This window comes from Trematomus bernacchii, unplaced genomic scaffold (genome assembly GCF_902827165.1).
Source record: "Trematomus bernacchii unplaced genomic scaffold, fTreBer1.1, whole genome shotgun sequence".
Lineage (NCBI taxonomy): Eukaryota > Metazoa > Chordata > Actinopteri > Perciformes > Nototheniidae > Trematomus > Trematomus bernacchii.
Genome location: NW_022987735.1, coordinates 1,290,354 through 1,311,891, shown reverse-complemented (window position 1 = coordinate 1,311,891; position 21,538 = coordinate 1,290,354). Strand labels below are relative to the sequence as shown.

The following is a 21,538-nucleotide window of genomic DNA, read 5'->3' as shown; positions in this document are numbered from 1 at the left end:
AGCGTGCCATCATGTCAACAGCAGAACGCTCCGTGAATGAGAGCAGTCTTTGTTGCTGGTGGAGAGTGCGTATTCAGAACGTCTCACAGAAGTAATAAAATGAACGGCTGCCTCGCAGATAGCGCTGGGAGCCATGAGATGAAGCTCTGACAATATGTCTTTTCAGTGGGATGACGATGCACAGGCGCCCTCCTAGGATGGTCTCAGAGATAGGAAATGTTGCTTCCCTCCTACGCAGTCATACAAGCACATACTACTGTGAATGAACTGCCTCATGCGGATACATAACACACACACTCATACTCCAGCGTCTCCGTCATGCTAGTTCATTACGCCTACATTTGACTTCCTTGATCTTGGTTTCTCCTTCCGACACACACACACACACACACACACACACACACCACACACACACACACACACACAACACACACACACAAACACACACACACACACACACACACACACACACACCACACACACTACACACACCACACACACACACACACACACACCACACACACACCACACACTACACACACACACACACACACCACACACACACACACACACACACACACACACACACACACCACACACACACACACACACACCACACACACACACCACACACACCCAACACACACACACACACACACACACACCACACCACACACACACACTACACAACACACACACACCACACACACACACACACACACACACACACACACTACACACTTACTGTTGAAGACCTTGACGGAGATGGGGTTGTTTCTGCTGAATGGTTTGTGTGTACGGGAAGCGGGCGTAGCAGATGTAGTCGTTCCGGGAATCCTCTCGGAGTACATTAGAGAAGTAAAGGTCTCCGTTCAGGGACTGGGACACCCTGCTGCTCTGAGGCAGCCTCTGGAAGTCTGAAATGTACAGCACAATTCAATATTTAAAGCATTACCACCATTTCAACAATGTTATTAAGGTTATAAGGTCAAATTCTGGATCAAATATATATTCTTAAAGTTTTCATGGAATGTGTTTCTGCCCAAAAAATAGTCTCTACTGACTGCATACATCAATATGACACATTTAGATAAAACTTATAATATTTATTCTTGACCTCAACAGAAGTTCTATCCATTATCTGAACATTAAAATGAATCACATTAAACTAACCAGTTACATTTTAACACAATTAACGATTCAAGTAATCATGAAGTAATTGAGGGTGATACTAAGTGGGATGGCATTAAATAAACAGCACTAAGGATGAGACGACTAATAGCCTCTAATTAAATACTCTTCTCAAATTTTAGACCACATTTCTCAAAAACCCTTAATTCCCTGCCACAAACAGGGCAAGTGATGGTCACAGTTGTTCAAATGAATATGTCTTAAGAATGTAAGTGAAAGAGGCATGTTAATGATAAAAGCCAAATACAGGCTGTTAATGGTAAGAAACACTATTGGGGATTTGTTGGGATCAGACACAATTTTGCTACAAGGACATATTGATCAGAGATTTCCAGACATTTCAGCAACAGTGTGTTATAATGTCTTCATGTATGACGCTAAAACCCTGTCCCCCTCTTATCTTATCACTAAAGCACTTACTATTGTCCATCCAGAATATGATGGGAGGGGGCAGGCCAGCGGGGGGGCGACACGGCAGCACCATGGACACGCCCTCCTGAACGACCATCTGCTTGAGCTTCTCCTTCGACCACAAGGGGGACCCTGGAGAAGGAAACACACGTCAGTGGAAGAAGAGTCTTGTAAATGACAGTAAATATGGGTTGCTAATGGACTGTTGCTGACAGGATGACAGAGGTGACGAGGCAGGATGAGAAGGATGATGGCTGACTGAATAACCAAACACAAGAGGAGAAACACAGAGGATAATTCGCTCCATCTACTGCTACATCCCTCAGACTAACGTGCTGCTTTCTCCATGCAACCTTTACCTGTCAGGAGTTCTCTTAAGAAGGAAAATGCAACTTAAGTGTTTGAAAAAGAAAAAAGAATGATATGAGATATGCATGACGTTAAGAAAGTGGAAGAAAAATGAAATGATAGAAATAATAGACTTGTATCCCTGCACTTACTGGACTGCTGTACGACTATGTTGTTGGAAACAGCAGTCCCGTGTTTGTTCCTCGACGTGCACTGGTACACAGACTCGTAATGTTCGGCCTTCACTCTGCTGATGTCCACCACCATCGTCCCAGAGTGGGGCTTCATGGTGACGTTGGGGTCCTCGTCAATGTCAAAGTGGGTCCCATTTCTGGTCCAGGAGAAACTAAAAGGGGGGGTAAACAGACATTAAAACTTTAAGAAAACTTTGCTATGATAATCTGGTGAAGAATACAGACACCATGCTGTATTGTAAGTAGCTTTAAAATGTATTATGTGTGTTTAATTACAACATTCTTGTGAAAACACGTAGCAGGGTTCGGTGACAGAAAGGAGATGTCATATTTCTGTGCACCAATCACAGTTTAGCAACGTTTGAAGCCAATCAAATCTGAGGATCAAACCGCACAGATTAACAGATTTTCTTGTTTTACTTTAACTTTGATTTAATGTTAAAGAAAGATATTTGAAACACTACTCAAGAGATTCAAATTCTTCGCCTGCATTTCACTTTTTCAAAAGGATGTTTGAAGGAAGACTTGATTTAAGTGTTAAGGTCACATAAGGTAAAGTAAAGGTTGCAGGTGCTGAGAAATGTATTTGTTCCGTATGGGGTCATCATATGTAAAAATTGATGTGGGTGTGTGTGTGAGAGAGAAGATGAGAGAGAGAGAGAGGAGAGCCTAGAGAGAGAGAGAGAGAGTGAGAGAGAGAGAGAGAGCGAGAGAGAGAGATAGAGAGAGAGCGAGACGTAGAGGAGAAGAGAGAGAGAGAGAGAGAGAGGAGAGAGAGAGAGATAGAGATGAGATTAGAGAAAGATAGATAGAGAGAAGAGAGAAGAGAGAGCAGAGAGAGAGTGACGTGAGTGAGTGAGTGAGTGAGTGTTGTGTATTCAAATTAATTAGGTGCTACACTTGAGATAGATAAAGGGAAGAGGATGGCATAATTTGGAGCAGAACATTCAAAATCTTTAGCAGCAATCTGTCTCAGTAAAGTGCAGCATCTGCATGAATAAAATACCTTTTTTTATTTATAGCTTGAATAAACTGGAACTTTACTCATTATGTTTTGGATTGACATTTCTGGAAACTGGCTGTCAGCTGAGGCTTTTAACAGATGGTGGTGGATTCCAAACCTGGAATATCTCTCTCTGTATCAGCATAATGAATGCAAAATCACACTTCACAGATTCCTACCTGGGGTGAGGCTTCCCCTTGGCCTCGCAGTGAATTATAATGTTCTCTCGTGGGTCAATGATGTAATCCTTGGGGGATTGGTGAGTTATGGTCGGTGGCTGCGGCACTGAAAGTGATCAGAAAGAGGGTGATCTTTAATCATGAACGTTACTGCATAACTAAGCCTTTTTCTGTTGCTGTATTGACCACACAAGCAGTCCTTACCAATCACATGCAGACGTACCACACTGAATCAAACCGGACGGCTGTTTGCTGACAGACACAAAAGGCTCTCATAACGTGCAGCAGCAAAAAAGACCATACAGCACGCTCAGGTACATTTCCCTTTATTGTAATGATCCAATGCTTAATGTATTCCTGTCAGTGCGGGGAAATAACTAATGGACTATGACAAAACAAATGAAACAACAAGTCATGCGCTTTGCAATAATGCTCTATGGAAAATACTCTACCACTGCAGAAACACAGAGAAACGATAACAGCAAACAAGAAAACAAAATACATCAATGCATGCAATGTATAAAAGTCCACTGCAAATCACACTCGGCATCTTATAAACTTAAAAACTAAGAAAACACAATACACAAATATAACAAAAGATCAAATAAAACCTTCAATGCACAACAAAAAACTGCTAGCACAACCTCTGCAAATAATTCACACTCGTTTGAGACTTACATCCTTCCAGAACTTTAGTGTTATCCAGAATCAGCAAACAAAAAGGACACATCATGACAGTAAAGAGAACCAGGCATTAGTGGTGAAAAATATATGTTTGCATTATTTTGGCTTCAGACACGGTTTAAACAAGGCCTCCATTGGTAAACAGCTCCAGCTAAGCATTGTGTACAAGATCTAAAGTACCGCCATGACATCAGGCTGCGGGGCTACAAGTCCATCTGAGACTTGTTCCTGTTTCACATCAGTCAGAAGGTGAAGCAAAAAACAAAAGCAACATTTCCTCTAGAAATAAAATCAGCTGTGAAGAAAACAGATAGCCAACCCTATAATACGTAGAGCATTTATAGCTGGTTAGAATAAAATGTGATTAGACCTACTGTAGACTGGTAGGATAAATACAGATTATTCTAAAAAAAACATTTTTGATGCAGGCCTTAACGAATCACTAACACACAGTTACGGACAGATGATGGCATTTCCAACTATTAAGCTGCTTTGATCTAAAAGTATTAAAAAAAGGGGAATCAAACTAATTTTGACAAAAACACTAACAATTATTTTGAGTATAAATTAATCTATTTTCCTCTTTTCAAGGAGAAATAGCTCAACATTTTGGGAAATACTTGTATTAGCTATCTTGCCAAGACTTAAATTAGAGGCTCTGTACTCTTCTTGGCACCCTGTTTGTATGGTAAATATGACAGCTAGTTAGCTTAGCACAATGACTGGAAACAGGGGGGAAACAGCTAGCCTGTCAGAAGATTAACGAATCAGAACAGGCAAAGTTACAGTACAACTTTGAAAAGTGCTTGTTTTATTTCAATAACAGTCCAAACATTCATTTATTTGATATATGATAAATAAAATCGTCAAATTTCAGAAAATGCAAATAACACTTTTTCCAATCGATTTTGACCTGTCATACCACATTTTAAACTTGGATACAAATACGTTGTGTAGACTTACGGTCTAGTGGGACCTCCAGCGCAGTGGTGAGCTGCACCAGGAACAGCACCAGCAGCGCCGCGTCCATCCTCCTCCTCTCCATCATCTGTGTGTGATGCGAAGGTCTGCCCCCAAATACAGCAACGCCCCGCCCCTCTGCTCAGTCACACTGTGTGAGGACACGTGCACATCCACAACTGCAGGGAGAGAAGAAAGAAAGAGAGAGCGTCAGAGATAAGAGGATCGAGCCGGGAACAGAGATTACTGAGTTGAATGGCACATCCGGTTACTGCGGCTATCAATCATAGAAGCGAGTTTATTCTGTTGTGTTCATCAGCTGAGAGAGAGGCAGAGAGGGGAGAGAACACCACGTACAGCTCTGGCCACAGATCAATGTTAGTTGCCATGCAGTGCAGTTTGCTGGAAGCTATCTTTTTGATCTAGTGCACCCCGATACGGACCAACATGGCCCACATGGGCTCACTTTGCCCGGCTAATCACCGCTCTTGGCCATGATGCCATTAGGCCTCTCTGCCATATCGATCACATCAGCCGATGACATGCCAAGGGACAAGACACGGGGACACTTTACTTTCCATTTCACTCTCAGCTTTATCAGTTTGATTGACTGACTGCGCCCGCAGCAAACTGATCCGCAATGAGGTCAGATTTCAGACAGGGAACCATCATTCTGTCATGGGACCGTAGTAGTGGGGAAATCATGTGTGATTTGGCAGATCTTAGTTCTATGGGGACAGATGGCAGAAGTTCATCAGGATGCTTAAGTTCAAGAGGTGACATGTTCACAGGTTCTAACAAACTGTTGAAAGGCTAATTGGTTATTGAATAATTGTTAATTAAATGAGGGTATGCTATTTCCTTTGTTACACGACAAAATCTAATTATCCTCCAACACAACACTATTGTTAACAGGCTGTGAATAGACTGGAAACGGAAATGTATTGAACATAGCAGGTTTGAAATCTGCCTCTTGTTGTTGCTAGGCAGCTCAGTGTTATGTCGCACCTTCATCCAACCAGAAGCAATTCTGTTTCAGAGAAAAAGCTCAAAAGGAATGATATCTTAATGCAAATGTTGAAATAATCGCTGCAAGGGTCATTAAAACCAGAGCGACCGAAGCTTCAGAGATTAATAATTATGACTGCTCAATTTAATTCATATTCATCTGCATAATTCAACACTGTCACAAAGGAGTGAGCAGTTTAATTCATTAATTTCCCATGAATGTGAGCGCAGCTAGTATGCAAATTATGAGTGAAAAAGAAAATAGGAAACAGAAGTTAGGAGGAGTCGTTTTCTGTCTTTTAACAACTGCAGCCTGACCTGTCTTGATCTTGCTCTCCAGCCTGTCTTACCCAAGGCCTCCGCTGGCACCGTATTAAAACGTCACAGCTTAATTTAGAGCTCAGGCAGATTAATTTGCTGCATTATAGGAAAACCACACTATCAAAAGTGGGATATCATTACTCGTTAATGTATAAAAGAATCAAATTGAGCGCATAAAAGATGGAGCTGCAGATGTGAGCTGCTCTCCTGCCTCTGGGTGTGGGGTGAGGGGGGGGGGAGCGGAGTCTGGGACCAGAGGCAAGGCAGGCAGACTCCGGCCTGCGCCTCCTCGGGGATCTGGTGGATTTGTTAGCGCTGCCCTACAGTCATGATTCAGAGTCTGGTGGCATGGGAGGAGACCAAGGCTAACGTCGGCTGCCCCCGGCTTCCACTACACCTCCCTCGGGAGGGCCTGTATTTTTTGCCTAGGGCAGCCAATCATTCTGCCATGTACACATCAGGCAGAACTGGCTTTGACATAAAAAGATCCACAGGGGGCAATTTCATCAAGCTCATCTGTAGGCTGCAGGAGGGGGCGCTGCATCGGCACTGAGCGGAAAACCTGGTGATCATTTCTGTCATCAATGTTTATTTTCTGCTTACAAATGTGCTAGGAATTTAAAATCAGATGTCATTAATGAAATGAAATCTACTGGAGATTAGTAAGGTATTGGGCTGTAATGACTTCTCAGTGCCAATTAAATGGTATTGATGTGAAATTGCCTTCTCTAAATTGCCTGGGGACACAGTAACAGATTTGTGTTGGTGGACCTTGTTTTAAATATAGTTTCTGTACATTTCTCTATAGAAGACGGTGAAGAATTAAACTGGTCTGAATGTTCAAAGTTGTTAAGACCACTATGATTGGTAAACCAAAATATATAATAGAGTCTGAGCTTCGCAGAGCAGTCACAGACAAGTGAAGAGAAAGGACAGTCTGCGACAGCAAGAGAATAAATGTGTTAATTATACATTTGATGGTGGATCCCTGAGAGTCTGGTGATTCTTATCTGGAAAGGAGCCAGGACTTCATCCAGGATTCATTTCCCAATTTAATGAGGTGTAGCAGCTCAGTTCAAGCCGGTCAGCATGTGTGTGTCTGTGTGCAAACTGTATGTGTGTGACTATAATATTCATGTGTGTGTACGTGTGCTATAATTATCCCTGTGAGCTGCAGTGATACGGGGACCAACATCCCTCTCACAGTAGGGAGCGACAGTGGAAACTCAAGTGGGGCTCTTAAGATGTGAGACCAAGCAAACTACTGAATTCCTGCCTGAACACTGAGGAAACAAATGATTAAAAACAACCAGATATGACCCTACGTATAATAAGTAGTGGGGTATTTATTTCATTCATTTAAAACATTTCCTTTACCAATGTAGGGTGAAGCAGAAGCCTGCAATAATGACAGTACTGTGAGCTAAAGCAAGAGAAGCCCTGCATCTTAAAGAAGAAGTTCAAAACCCACTTCTCATTTCAATATGCAATTCTTCGAGTGGACATGCAATCAGAAAATATCCATCACTTTTATTAAACTTTCCTATGAATCCTGTGCCGACGGGACTGGAAAAGCCAAAGTCAATAATGCTCACTTCAGTGCAGACTGCTGAGGGCGAGATAAAACCCGGGTTCTGTCTGGAGTGCTGTGCCAAAAGCTATCCGGCTGCTGATGAAATCGAACAGAAAAGGGTCTCTTAGAAAGAAACATGGCAAGTTGGAAAGGACACTTCCAGCCAGATATCTTAAATATATAACATAGACCAGGCCAAGATGATGATAAACTGTGTCACTTTAAAAACTCAATACGGTAGTTATTAAAGGCACTACTTCATGACGACAGCTGCCAGACGGCTTAATGAGAATTTGAACAACCAAACCGGTGCTTCAAAACAGCATTATCTACCTTTTTGGCCAATCATTTAGCCAGATCACCTCTTAAGTTGACATTTTGAAATGCTTGCACACTGTTATTAAAAGATTTGAGAAAGGGGGTTTGCCTTTATTGGATAGCAAAGATAAAGTTGAAGAGAGAGGGTGCAGCTGTGAGGAATCAGCCGTAGTATATGAGGTGCCGCTCTACTAGGTGAGCCTCAACCCTAATATCATGCGTTTAATAAGGTTTCACCATTATGTTTACCAGCTAACTGCCGTCCGATAGTGCAAGTTAATGGTGCCTGAAATGGTTGGAAATCCTGGGACAGAACAGCAGGGTTTGCAAAAGGGTAAGCTGTGTAAGGTCAATTTGATTTGTATGCAATAAGCTAAATCATGTAAAACCACTGTTAGAGACCTTTAAATGCCACTGCACAACCTAACTAGTTGTATTTCTTGAGTAAAAAATCAATGTCAGCCAAATGAAAGGAAATAATGTTAATTACTGTCTACAACTACAGAAGACCACCTTCGCTTCAGGATTTGCTTTCCTCTCTGTTCGTTTTGTCCGTGGAGAAAACACTCGGCACTTGTAAAAGCTGCATTGAGCTGTCTGGCCTCTCATTCAGCAAGCCTCTTCAATTACTCCATTGTCATTTTCCCATGGCCAGCTACTTCGCCATCCCAAAACTAATTGGTTTTGTGCACATGTCAGACACGTAGCACATTACAGCGACTCACACACACACATAAGCAAAGACATATTCATGCAAGCTGGCTGCAGAACGTGAGGGTCAGGACTTGTCTGAGCACACAGATGGAGCTGACAGGGGCATGAGCTCTGAGAATCCTAGCACACCACAGTTTGAATGAAAAGCAGTCAACGGGGGGAAAAACACCCAATTGAATTTCCCTTACAGCAACAGCTAATAGTACTCCATATGCTTTTTGCTAACCACTTGCAAAGATATTGTCATTGTCTGTGCCGAACAATAGTGATGTAATATTGCAACACTGACAGAATCAGTTGTGTTGCATCAGTACTGTAAAGTTTTAACATCCATGATGAAAGAAAAGCCATCCTCTCATGCCAAGCACCCTCATTAACTCCTATAATCAGTGCTATTGGTGATGGCTCATGCAATCAGGGGTTTGTGAGGCTCGGTATGGCCTTAATGGAGCAGCAGGGATCCCCTACAGACGGCTGAATGCGGGGGGATAATGATGAGAATGGCTCCGCACTCAGGAAGGTGGTGATGAGAAAACGGATACGGTTGGAAGAGTTTATTTTTCTGAGGCGGACTGGTGCTCCGGCTGCAGCTCAAGATGTCACTGCATGGTTTTCACGCCCAGGCAAGATATGTGCGCCCATTGCTTTGTGCCATTAAGCATCTATGGGGGAGTAGGAGGTCGCTTGGAAGGACCTAATGTAAAATATATTGTGATGTGACGGTCTTTCATTTACTTACAAACTGTTTGGAAAGTCACAACCGTGTTGGATTAGAATATGAAGATCTCACTCTGCAAAATAGTCCTGTGTAAGTCCTTTTAAACAAAAGCTTAAATAACGTTTTACTGTCTTTAATTCCATGAGGTTTCACAGCGAAGCACTGATATGAATTATATCCATGATGTATGAGCTTGGATGTTCAGTGGCTTTTACTAATGCCTCTCACAGGCCTCGTATCTGCAGCTACAGGATCACAATGGACATTCCAAAGGCCGGCTTCAACGTGCTTTTCCCATAATCTTCTCATTAGCTTTTATAATTAGGGCACCGTATGCAAATAATTGGTGTGGTTTACATATGAATTGGGGTCCTGCTGTTCAGGGAGACCCCACAGCTCAAAAACCCGCCGCAGCCCTTTCATCCACACTGTACAATGGCTGACAATAAAGTGAGGATCTTTACACTGTCAGTATGTCCTTCTCGTTTCCGTCTAGCTGGATGTCTCTGCGACATGGACATCACTTTATTTGCAGATTTCCTCAAAATAAGCTTGCCCCTATCATGTGTTGCACTCCACCATTTTTAAAAACAGGATTATAAACTAAACATTGTTTTTGACTGGAGGCAACACATATTCAAATTATATATCGCATACAAACTTTTTGGAGTTAAAGAAGTGGGCTTTTTGCAGGAAAAATCAATCAGCGTTGCATGATGGGAAGTGTAGCCTCTGGTGTATTTAAGCTTGACATTTGTAAGGAAGTAAGAGTCTGATTTTATTTCAGCTTTTTCTGTATTTATTTTTGCCGCACTCTCTGTAAACTGAATAATAATAATGAATAATGGGTTCCATTTATAAAGCACTTCATATTCGAATTCAAATCCCGAAGTGCTACAAGCAGTGAGCATGAACAGTATAAATAGACATGACACAACACGGTAGCATTAATAAAAAGCAATAAAATAAAAATACTGACTTGATGGGAAGGCAATATGTAATCTCTAAAGCAGACCTTCAAAGATATGTTGTTTACAAAACTTCTCCCCCAGCTATCACTCTACCACCACTCCTAAGGCTAATGGGCATCTGCTACTAATGCAACGTGTCCGGCAATGTGTTTGTTCTTCCTCCTTTTACAGAGCACCGCACATTGGCATTCACTAAGCTTCCTCCGTGTACACGCCAAAAACACTCGCTCTGTCCCCTCTGCCCAAATGCTAATCACTGCCGGCGCCGGCACTTCTGAGAGGGCGCTCTTCTTTAACCACTAGATGGGACGGCAGTGTGAAGGAGGAAATCCCTGCGTGTTCACCCTGAATGGAACTGAAAGGTGGTTTGCTTTCATCTTATCGCTGCAGACCAGCTAAATATGACATGTAGTCGGTGAGTCACGTCCTCACATTATACCCACACTCCCTCTGAGAGCCTTCTTGAATTGGATTGGTGTATGAGGCCCTATCCATCTCCTTAGGATAATTGCTGCTGGCAAATTGGAGGTCTTTTAATCTTTTCGCAGCCTCACAATGCACCAAAAGCTATAAATGATTAGCTAATAAAGTAGTAATGGCAGCATGAGGCAAAAGCTAAGTCCTCAACGTGCATTGCTATGCCTGTTTGACACCGGACTTCTACAGTAGCTCATTACTGGAGAATTAAACGAGTGGAGGCACTTTTTTAAAAGCGTTCATTAAAATAAGATCAGAAGGGGATGCAGCAGAGTCTGTGGATCTGAACTTGACCTTTGTTTGATAGCTGATCCCCGCACTGTAATTACTCCTTAAAAGAGGATATTTTTGTATCCCAGAGCAGTCCGGTTCATGTTATGTTGCATGTGAATTCATACTCCCTTACTCCCATTTCCATTCTCCTTGTTTGTGAGTGTTCACAGAGTCTATGGGTCAGCGTGGGACGTCAGACATTCGAGCTTAAGTACACTTGGCCTGCCACATGAGTGTGTTATGGGTGAAGCCATTCATATGCTGAGCAGAAGTTCATTATCATGAGCAAATGCAGGAGAGTGGGAGGAATGCAATGCAGACTGGTTTCCTGAATAGCTAAAAGGACTCTCAAAATCCTCGGCATACAACGTCACAAAACACACTTTAGCTACAGAAACATAACAGCTTTGCAAAAGTAATCAACATAATACCAATCTGTTTGGGGGAAGACAAGCAAATCCTTTGAGACAGTGGACAAAAGCACTGGTGTATATGTGGAAAGAGAGACACATTGTATTATAGTTATACAATCCATAAGCTACAAAGGAAAATATGTTTTAGCTAAATATAGGGACACTTTATACAGCTTTTAGCAGAGCCACTCAAAATGGCACTCTGTATCCATGGCAATCACCTCCTGTTCTCAGATCTCCCTACCGACAAAGAGATGTCAACCCTCTCATCAAACACAGACATATAGAGACGGAGAAAAGGACAAAGGGGCCCAGAACCCATTTGTCATCTCATAAGTAACCTTGGAGAGAAACTGTACGCTTGGCATCTGCTCTGCCCCCCAAAACGTCTCAACCTCCTCTGAGCTCAACAAAAGAGGTATGATTAGAATCTCAGTTTGCCACCATGTCCGCACCGGATGGCTTACTCACACAAGTGAAGGGGCTCTCACGATGGGGCCAATATGTGGAGTTTACTCTGAGCTTAGGGGGTGCAACAAAAAGAGTGTGTGAGACAGAAACTGGAGGAAATGTTCACCTCAGAGAAGACACACAAAAACTGGCAGGTGTGATGTTTTGCAGCCAAATTAACTGAAATGTCAGCTGGGGAAACACAGAGAAAACAGTGTCCATTGCTCAGAGTCAACAGTTAATGCAACCAGTCCTTTCTAGAAAAGCCCTACTGTATAATAAACACTCCTCTGCTGGAATTTGAATTGTGCTGATATGCAGGCTGGCTGGCAGGCAGCGATGAGTCATTTAAAGCCGTCCAAGCTTTGTCTGGTACCGTTCAGTCTAGCAAAATCTGCCAAACATCAGACAACAAAGCATGAACACTGACTGTGGGCTGGAACAATCCCTTAGCCGCTGCACTTTACCAGAACATGTAATTTGCCAGTGAGAAGTAGCAGGTGGACGGAGGAAGGGAGGGCTGATATTATCGAGTATGATCTACTCTTCCCTGAGGCCATGTCTGGGACTCATGATCAGACTAAACAGCATACTGGAATTCATCCACAGTGTGAAAAGGGACTCAGGGGCTTTTCAAGTACAGTAAGAGAGATAAAAGGAAAGAAAAGTTTATTGGAAAGTAAGAATACATTGACATCTAAAATGGGCTGACACAAGAGTCTTCAGCCATGCAAGCAGCACTGAGATGCTGTTCTTTCAATGAAATGCTAATATCTATATGCTAGCATGCTAAAGTTTAGCAGGTATAATGCTAAAACCATGTGAAGCATCTTCGCTCATAAACAAAGCATGTGAATCTCATAATGGTGCTACAGAAAGATAAGTAAATCAGTTGATCACTGAATCTTTAGGATTTATTGTTAGGGATTTAAGTTAAAGGCAACAACGCTATGACCAGTTGTCTGGGGACCATGAAAGCCTGCAATTTTATGGCGATCTATATAATAGTTATTTGGTCAGTTTGTACCAAAGCATTTGACTCACTTAAAAATGACAACCCTAGAGACCAAAAAAATGTCAAAGAAATATCAAAATATGCTAGCAAATTATACCCACAACATCAGATTAAAATGGCAGTGTGCTGTGCAGGGATAATCTGTTACCAGAACCACTCATTTGCCAGGGATAAAGTAATGGTGAGAAAATCCCCGGCAGGTGGACAGAGGCAGCGAGGTCTAGTGTTATTGAGTGGCACCTCCACATTCACAGACTGCAACAATAGGCCTCTCCTCCTCCTCCTTCTCCCCTCATCCTCCGCAAGCCCCTTCCACTCCACCCCACCTGTGTCTGTGAAAGGTCAGCGCAGAGGAGGGTCTTCGCCCCCCCAGCTAAACCCACAGCTCCCACTCCACAACAAGCCCCAACACTGAATCCCAGTGCCAGGAAACTCAATCAAAGAGGGGCTTCAGAGGGCTCCAGACCTCTGAAAACCCTCCATTGTCTCCGGAAGGCTTCCCCACACCGAGAACGCTCTATATGTAACACTGTAAGAGGAGTTGCTCATTACCGCCCGTCCCCGGTCCCACTTTGTCTCTTTTGTGCAGCTGACAGAAGAATCCAGTTGCCCAGCTGGGCCAATAAAGTGAGTGCAGTTAAGAAAAAGTTAGAAAAAGTTTAGAGAAAGGATTCATTTGCAGCACAGGATGAAGACAAGACACATGTGTTAGCGCAACGTATTTAGACGTGAAAGAGACATGCAACATATATCTCCGTCACCTGTGGTGTCACTGGAAGACAGTTCTTTAAAAGGGAAATGTTTAAAAATTGCCATTCATCCCACGAGGTAGCGAGTATTGACTGATAGACACACCACACCACAATGTGTGTGAATGTCAGAGCAATCCATTATCACATAAAGGAAGCACTATGTAGTTGCCCCCCCCCCCCCCTCTTTCTCAGCCCCTCCTCAGCTCCATTCAGATACGGCAGGTGAATACAAATCATTTCCCCTTCGCTGCTTTCTAAAAGGACTCACCATCCAATTTCAGACATAGAGGACACAAACAATAGTCCTTTCAAATTGTGAGAAAATCAAATCAAGGCCTTTTTTTATGAAAGAAACAACCAGGAGTTAACCCTTCCAAAATGCTACACAAGTTATCATGAAATTATAAAAGGATATGGGTGTTTTCCACACAATCAAAGTATAAAAGCTTGAAATATGACAGCAACTAATCATTATTTTGTTTATTAACCATCACTACTTTTTTTTTCTCTGAATACTGTAGCTGTGGCACACCATTACATTACTGAAATGTAAGATCCTGTATGTTAGTGTAACTGGAAAAGCAGACTCGTAAAGAAGAGACACTTTGGAGCAAGAATCAAAAATGATTGTCAATTGTATTTTAACAAAAAGACTGATTAATCGACTAACCATGTTAGCAATAAAGTGCTGAAACACCTGTTGTTTTCAAATACCTTGTTGTGTTAGTGATTTTGATAAATGTCATCAAATCATTTTCAATTCATAGTCCATAAATGCACTGATTGATGAATGGGCTTAAAGTGACCATCACTGGTGTATTCATTATATTCATGCAAAATCAGGCACATGGAATTTCCCCAACCTGTTAATGCATAAGAACTAAATAAGACAGAATTGAATCCACATGAGACCGCAAAATAACACATGCAGAAATGCGACTTCATGCGAAAAATGTGTGCCAGCTTCACTGATCCAAACACTCTCTTGAAGCCAAGTCTGAATGAGCTTTGATTACATTGGCATGAGCCATGGCCACTCTATTTCACCAGTCAGGTTTTCATATGCTAAAACTCAACAAACAACTCAGGGAAATAAAACCATCCATCAAAAGCAATGAATAAACTCCTGTGACTGTATTTGAACTGAAGAAAGCCACTGGGTATTTTTTATTTTAAATCTCCCACATCCATAGTCTTTTGATTGAAGTTGAACCAATTAAGTGCCGAGGCTGACAAACTTTGGATATATTACGAAAAATGAAATAACAGGGGGTAAAGATAACATCTCTCTTAAGTGAATAGAAGTATTTTTGTGTAAGGAAGTAATTGGATGACCCCATTTTATGTGAGTCACAGTTTTTTTGTAAATGAAAGAGAGTTTTGAAGATTAAAGAAAACAACGGAAAAGCCTCTGGTGGTGACGGACTCATGGCGCTTCACCAAGGCTTAGTGTGAACATGTTTCTTTGTGTCTCATGGGTCTGGATGACTGAAATGTTGGCTAATGAGTATTAATGATACTAATGAAGGACTTGGCTTTCTCATAAAGGAAGTCTCTCTTTGCAAGTTAAGTCAAAATGTAATGTGAACACTCACCAGAGACTCGAAACTGAAAAAAAAAAAAAAAAAAGTTTCCTTGTTGCTACAGCTCAGAGATTTTCCCTCTTACATCCATCATGTGGAGAGTTTGAGTACGTTTCGAGTGGGCTGGCCCATAGGGTGTAGCCGTTCAGATAAACAGTGCTCAATCCCTACAGATCGTCTGGCAGAAATAATGGCCCCGACAAGAACTCAGCCATCATTTGTCAAATTGTGAATCCGGAGGAAACCTTGCTCCCGTTTAACACTAACAGTCCGCCCGGCTTCCGCTAACAGCCTCTGTCCTGTGTCTGTGTTTGACAGGAGGAGACCGCTCGCTAATGCAGGAGAAGTATCGGCTGAGTGTTTGATAATGGCTGGGCGAGGCTGTAGTTAAGGTTTTTCTGACTGCATTTATCGCTCAGTGCATGTATAGAAAAAAGGTTGGCAGTCTGAGGTTGAGCAGCACGGCTGGTGGAGAGTGTGCAACTCGCCTCCGGGGAAGGAGACCAGAGGTGTTTCTGTGTGTTTCTGCCCTCAGGGTCCAACATGACAGGAGAATTATTTCCTGCCATCACCGATAACAGATACAGTATTTCTGCTGGAACCACTTCACACTCAGCCTTCATCACAGGACAAATTAAATGCACTCTATGGTCAGCTAAATATAGAATAAACATTAAACCCTGCATGTATACATATTTGTGAGCAGGGCTGGATATCGTTAGAATGGGTTCTATACTAATGCTAATATTTACAGATTCTTTTTTCATGGGGTAGTTAAAGTGCTTTTTAAAGGATAGAGAAAATAACAATCTGGGTCACTGATTGCTTTTTTCACAGAAAATGTAAAAGTATACAGGTTTAATGCAAGTGTTTTTTTGTATTGCATATTAACTGTATACAGGAAGTTATATATTTTTCTCTAATCATATCCATACAGTATGTAGAGGTATGAAAAACATGCACAAACATGCATAATTGAAGTCATTTTACAATACTTTTATTTAAAAATACAACAAATCTACGAACAGAGAAAAAGATAGGATAGAGATTTGATTTCATTGAACAAGACGGAGAAATCCAACAAGTGTAGCTTGTTATTTCATTGTGCTTTAATGTTTCATATTTATCTAATTCCTTTACTCTGGCTCTCTTTCTCTCAGCAGGTAAACAGAGAGATTTCTCATTAGAATTGGCTGAGACGCAGGTGAGCGAGGGGTTACATCTAAATTCAGCCATTTGTATTCCAGCACGCAGCACCTGGAGAGCAGGCTGTTTATATTGATGAGCAGATAGACTTGGCCTTGGAGCAGGACCCACGCCTAACAGCCACATAAATCATGTGGTTTCTTAGGGGCCCCCTCTGAACAGATAGATCCCCGCAGCTTACGATGGTGTGAGGACAATCTTCTCTGTCCAGAAGCCATGTCGATGCTTGGACTTCAACCACAGTGTGAAGAAGGATTCAGAGGCACATCAAGTAAAAACCAATGTAATCATGAGGCAGAAATTCTTGGAGATAGAAGATTGGGCACGGACAATTAAAGCGCTCTAGAATAAAAATGTAGGGCAAATAAAACCTGGGCTCCATTTCCTCTACTGCTATCGCTCTGTCAATATAAAGAACAGAAAATGAGAAGACTACTAGCTTTGTACTTTAGAAAAGAAATGTCCATCCTCTCAGGCCAGTCAAGTATTCTGTCTGAACATCCTTTTTTCCTTTAGCTCAGGTCAGAAATCCACTTCCTTTGATCTGTTAAAGGAATAATTCAACAAAAGGCTTTCCTCTGAGTTTGTTCACAAAGAGCCATGAAAAGGACCACTTGATATCTTGTGTTCATAAGAGATGTACTCATAGGTTTCTTTAAAATCAGTCATTTACACTAAAAAAGCATAAAAAAATTACTACTCGAAAGAAGAACTCCAGGCCAACTAACACAAAAACCACAGATAAGAAAGAGATACACGTGGCGCTTTTCCACTGCAGCATGTAGCACTAGCGGTAGTTCCGGCTCAGGGCTACTTTTTCACCTTTTTTCTGGCCCTCCAAAATCGAGGTTCTTACCGGGACAACAACCGGGCTGAATATGCTAAACTAGTGACGTAAACGCTCTCGACTGCTGAATGGCCAGAGAGAATCGCTACAACTACAACAAAATGAACATATTTTACCGTGATTTAATTGTAATACACGTTTCAAAATGATGCCGGTCTGCAGACAAGAAGGCAGGCGAAAAACCTTTTAAAATGCATGTTTTCTGAATGGAGATCGGATCGATCAGGCTAAGCTAACGTTGTGTATGCTCCGTCCACACTCACAACAACGGCCTGCAGACATAAATAAACCAGCGACTGTATTCGCCATGACACAGACAGTCTGTGGTTTGTACTTGTTTAACTTTTGTCTAGTTTCTGAACATATATGAGGAGCTGTGAGCTCTGAGTGCTAACAGCTAACGGCTGATGTTTTGGTTTTGTGGTTCGCATTGAAGATGACGTCACGGCAGTTTTACGCAGCGTCGCTCCGCCTACACTGCGTTACTATAGTTACTGCCCCAGTTCCTAAACTGTAATGGAAACGCAGCATAAAGTGAGCCTGGCCTACCAAGGCCTAACCATACCGTACTAAGCCGTGTGAGGTCCTGCAGTGGAAAAGCGCCATAACTGGCTCTTTTTAGGGAAAGTTAGATAAGAAGATTAAGACCACTCGTGTTTGTACGTCGTTAAATATGGAGCTTATGGACGACAGAGGAATGAACATAGCGGAGTGGGTATAGATGCATTCAGCAGTGTGAATAAGGAACATGAGAGGCTGGATCAGATAATTGCACACAGAGGGCAGTGAAGGCAGAACGAGGCCTGGAGGAAGGTTGAGCAGGTGAGAGAAGGTGAACCGACTTGGGGAAATAAAAACTAAAGATGGTGTTGCAGAGCCATATATAGACCGATGTCTCCTCCGACTCTGCAGGTTGTCTGCGGAGCAGTTTGTGAGTCATTGTGCATGTAGCCGACTTTCTCAACAGCGCTGGAAGATGGAGAAGCGGAGCAGAATCCCCTCAGGAGGGGCCTCACCACCCTTTTTCACATCACTCAGCCTCATTCTCTCCCTCACTGTCTTTGTATCCATCTATTCATCCATTTCTGTATTCATGTCCTTCTTTCTGACACTTTAGCCATGTCTCCGTGCACCTCCCTGTCTCTGCTTCTCATAGAGACGCTGAAAAACTCACACATTCACTCAATCACATCTACACACAAATACACACACAGTGGCATGCACAGACAGCAGTGTTGACACAGAGAACCGTCAGAGAATTGTCAAGCTCGTATCAAAGCGATACCTTAGAAATATCTCGATGCGTTCTTCTGAAACGAGGCCTGCTGGGAGCCGCCCAGAGGCCCTCTGCGCACATTTGAATCCCTTTACTCATCTGCAACTTGTCTGATCTCAGCACTGCTGCTGCTTTATAACCTTGTGCGGAGACGATGGAGCTTCACTGACAACACAACACTGTTTATGTACGCTGCCTTTACGGGTAGGACTACATTTGTAAGAGAGAGACCTTAGGGCTCTGACTGGTAACTAAGTTATTCAAAACTAACAACATGCTACAGGTTTGTACTGTAGAGTTCAGTCAGGGGGTATTAAGATAGACGTACCTTAATTTGAAGGTGTTTCCATCTACATCAAATGAACTGTGTAGAAGTTACACGTGATCTTCTTATATTCGGGGAAAAACATAGTTGGACAATTAAAAAGGGGAAAATCTGGTCTTGTACTTTACAACATTGTACTCACCTAATATAGTTAAAGAAGAGTCAGAAACAGGAGAAGTCAGATGATCATAAAAGGTATGAACAAGGTTAGCCAAGGTCAAAAAGTACTCATGACAGCCAGAACTGTCTCTGTGGTAATGTTGGCGTGATCCTCAATTACACTTTAATTCCTTAAAATCATCATTTTTTTAAATGGTTGTAAATATGGTTTGCAGAAAACGCTGGATGCCACAACCCACAATAGAGTATTGGCAGTGTTGCTGCTGCAGGCCTTCACTGCAGCCATCTGCACTTATTGAGTAAAACTCATGACAAGTTGGCCTGAGGTCTGGTGGACAATCTAGAGTTTGGCCATAAAACTCTCTGGTTGCCTCCTCTGTGTTTGGAGGGTTGTTGTCCTACAACAATGTGGTAGAACTGAGTCTGATTGATCAAATAGTTATGTTTTGATTTCATATCAAATGTGTTGGAGTATAGTGAAATGGAAAATTGGAATGAAAAAACTGCACTGTTTATGAAAAGACTGGGTTATCTACTGATTTAAAAGACAACCTTATGTGGAGTTAACTCAATTGTAGCAATTTCTAAAGAGGTTAAGCTATCATCTGTCTGATCCCCAATCTTTTTCTTGGCACTAAAACAGACAAACACAAACAATAACACCCCACTCCCTGACGGCCATGTGAGAGAAACCGGTGAAAGACAGCACTATGGAGGTAAACAGAAACCTCTGCGGCCTTCTATTGAAGGGCATGGGACCTGAATGCAGCTGCTCACAAAAGGCGCTTCACGGCTCACTGTGTTTCAAACTGAAAATATGGTCTGCAGCTCCTAAGTGTGGCCCTGTGTGACTCGGCCATTGAAAAACGTGGACTCAGCCTCTCTGGCCTGCAGCACACATTCACAACAACATTACCGCCGCAGCGGGATGACAAGAGGGAAACGGAAAGAATGAGAGATTCAGAGGCAAACAGACTGACAGACAGGCAGAGGCAAAGCGAAAGATTGAAATAGGCACATAAATGGATAAACACAGAGAGATAGTGAGCCCACCCCGCAATCCCCAAAATAAAACAAGCATAGCAGCAGCAGAGGGAGATGAGCTCCGAGCCGTCAGAGTCCCTCCGCTCTGCACTCCGCTGTGCGTGCCGACACCCTTCCCGCGCGACACGGTGGTGCGAGGCGGTGGATACGAGGTGGGATCCTTCCTTCACAATCCACTGGGCGGCGGACACACATCACACCGTGTCACCTCCACTCACAGAGCATTAGATCAACTCCTCGCTGAATCCCAAACACACTTTCAGCACCGCAGAATGATGGGATGAGCCAAAGGTTACTGATTAAAAACAAGCTGTGTGAGCGGAGAGTCAATCCTCCGGGCTCTAAAGCACGCCGAGACCCCGTGCTTACGGGACGCTACTTTAGCTGTTAATTGCGGAACTGCCATTAGAGAACTTTTCTCTACCTCTGTGTGCTCCATTATTACACATAACGTGTCAATAAGAGAGAGGCACTGAGCAATATATAGCCTTTAAGTGCTATTTTGTGATCTCTAAGTATCGACGCCCACTCTCACAGCAGTGGGCGAGGATGAGAGGGTGTGTTACCTTGACAACCGTATGCATCAAACAGACAGTCGGACATTAGAAACACAAGAGTTTTTAATTCCCTGCCAATCCTCGCTGCCAAAATGGAGGCCAAAAACAAAAAGAGCCTTTCCCAGTGGACAAATGCCAGTGGAGCTAGCGGTGACCTTTGCCTTACAGCTCGAGCAGAGGAGCAGGCTTCACACAGCAGAGACAGAAAGAGGGCGTAGCGGTGGAAGTTGTTAGGGACGTTAGAGGTCTACAGAGAGTGTTGATATTAATACATTCACGCTCTGGCAGCAGCATGGAGATATTTGGACTGGAGACACTTGCCAGGCATGGCAAACAGACTGACATTTGTGTGTGCTCACATCCTACGGGAGGGGAAATGCCTTTGAGAAGAACAAGAACGTTTGATTCTGAGAGGCAGGAAGCTCACACTGTTTTGGAAAATGATGATGTTGGTGGAGATGATGGGATGAGAACAGAAATGGATTCAAAGCCTGAAGGAAAAGTTTCCAACTTACCAGAGAAACTCAAATATCCTCTCTCCTCCTCAGCCCTGGCTCGTCCCCTGCTGCTGCTTCTTCTTCTTCTTCTTCTTCTTCTGTGGTTTTCT

At 42.7% G+C, this 21,538-nt stretch overlaps 1 protein-coding gene across 1 annotated transcript in view; it reads right to left on the bottom strand.

Annotated features, from left to right (window-relative positions):
- LOC117494989 (neuronal cell adhesion molecule-like) overlaps positions 1-21,514 on the bottom strand; it is a 41,809-nt gene extending 20,295 nt beyond the window's left edge. Inside the window, 8 exon segments of the mRNA XM_034146036.1 lie at positions 746-770; positions 772-917; positions 1,612-1,734; positions 2,103-2,296; positions 3,327-3,432; positions 4,005-4,016; positions 4,974-5,149; positions 21,447-21,514. Coding sequence (XP_034001927.1) covers positions 746-770; positions 772-917; positions 1,612-1,734; positions 2,103-2,296; positions 3,327-3,432; positions 4,005-4,016; positions 4,974-5,058 — 691 coding nt within the window. The 5' untranslated portion in view covers positions 5,059-5,149; positions 21,447-21,514.
- Between the last annotated feature and the right edge of the window lie 24 nt (positions 21,515-21,538).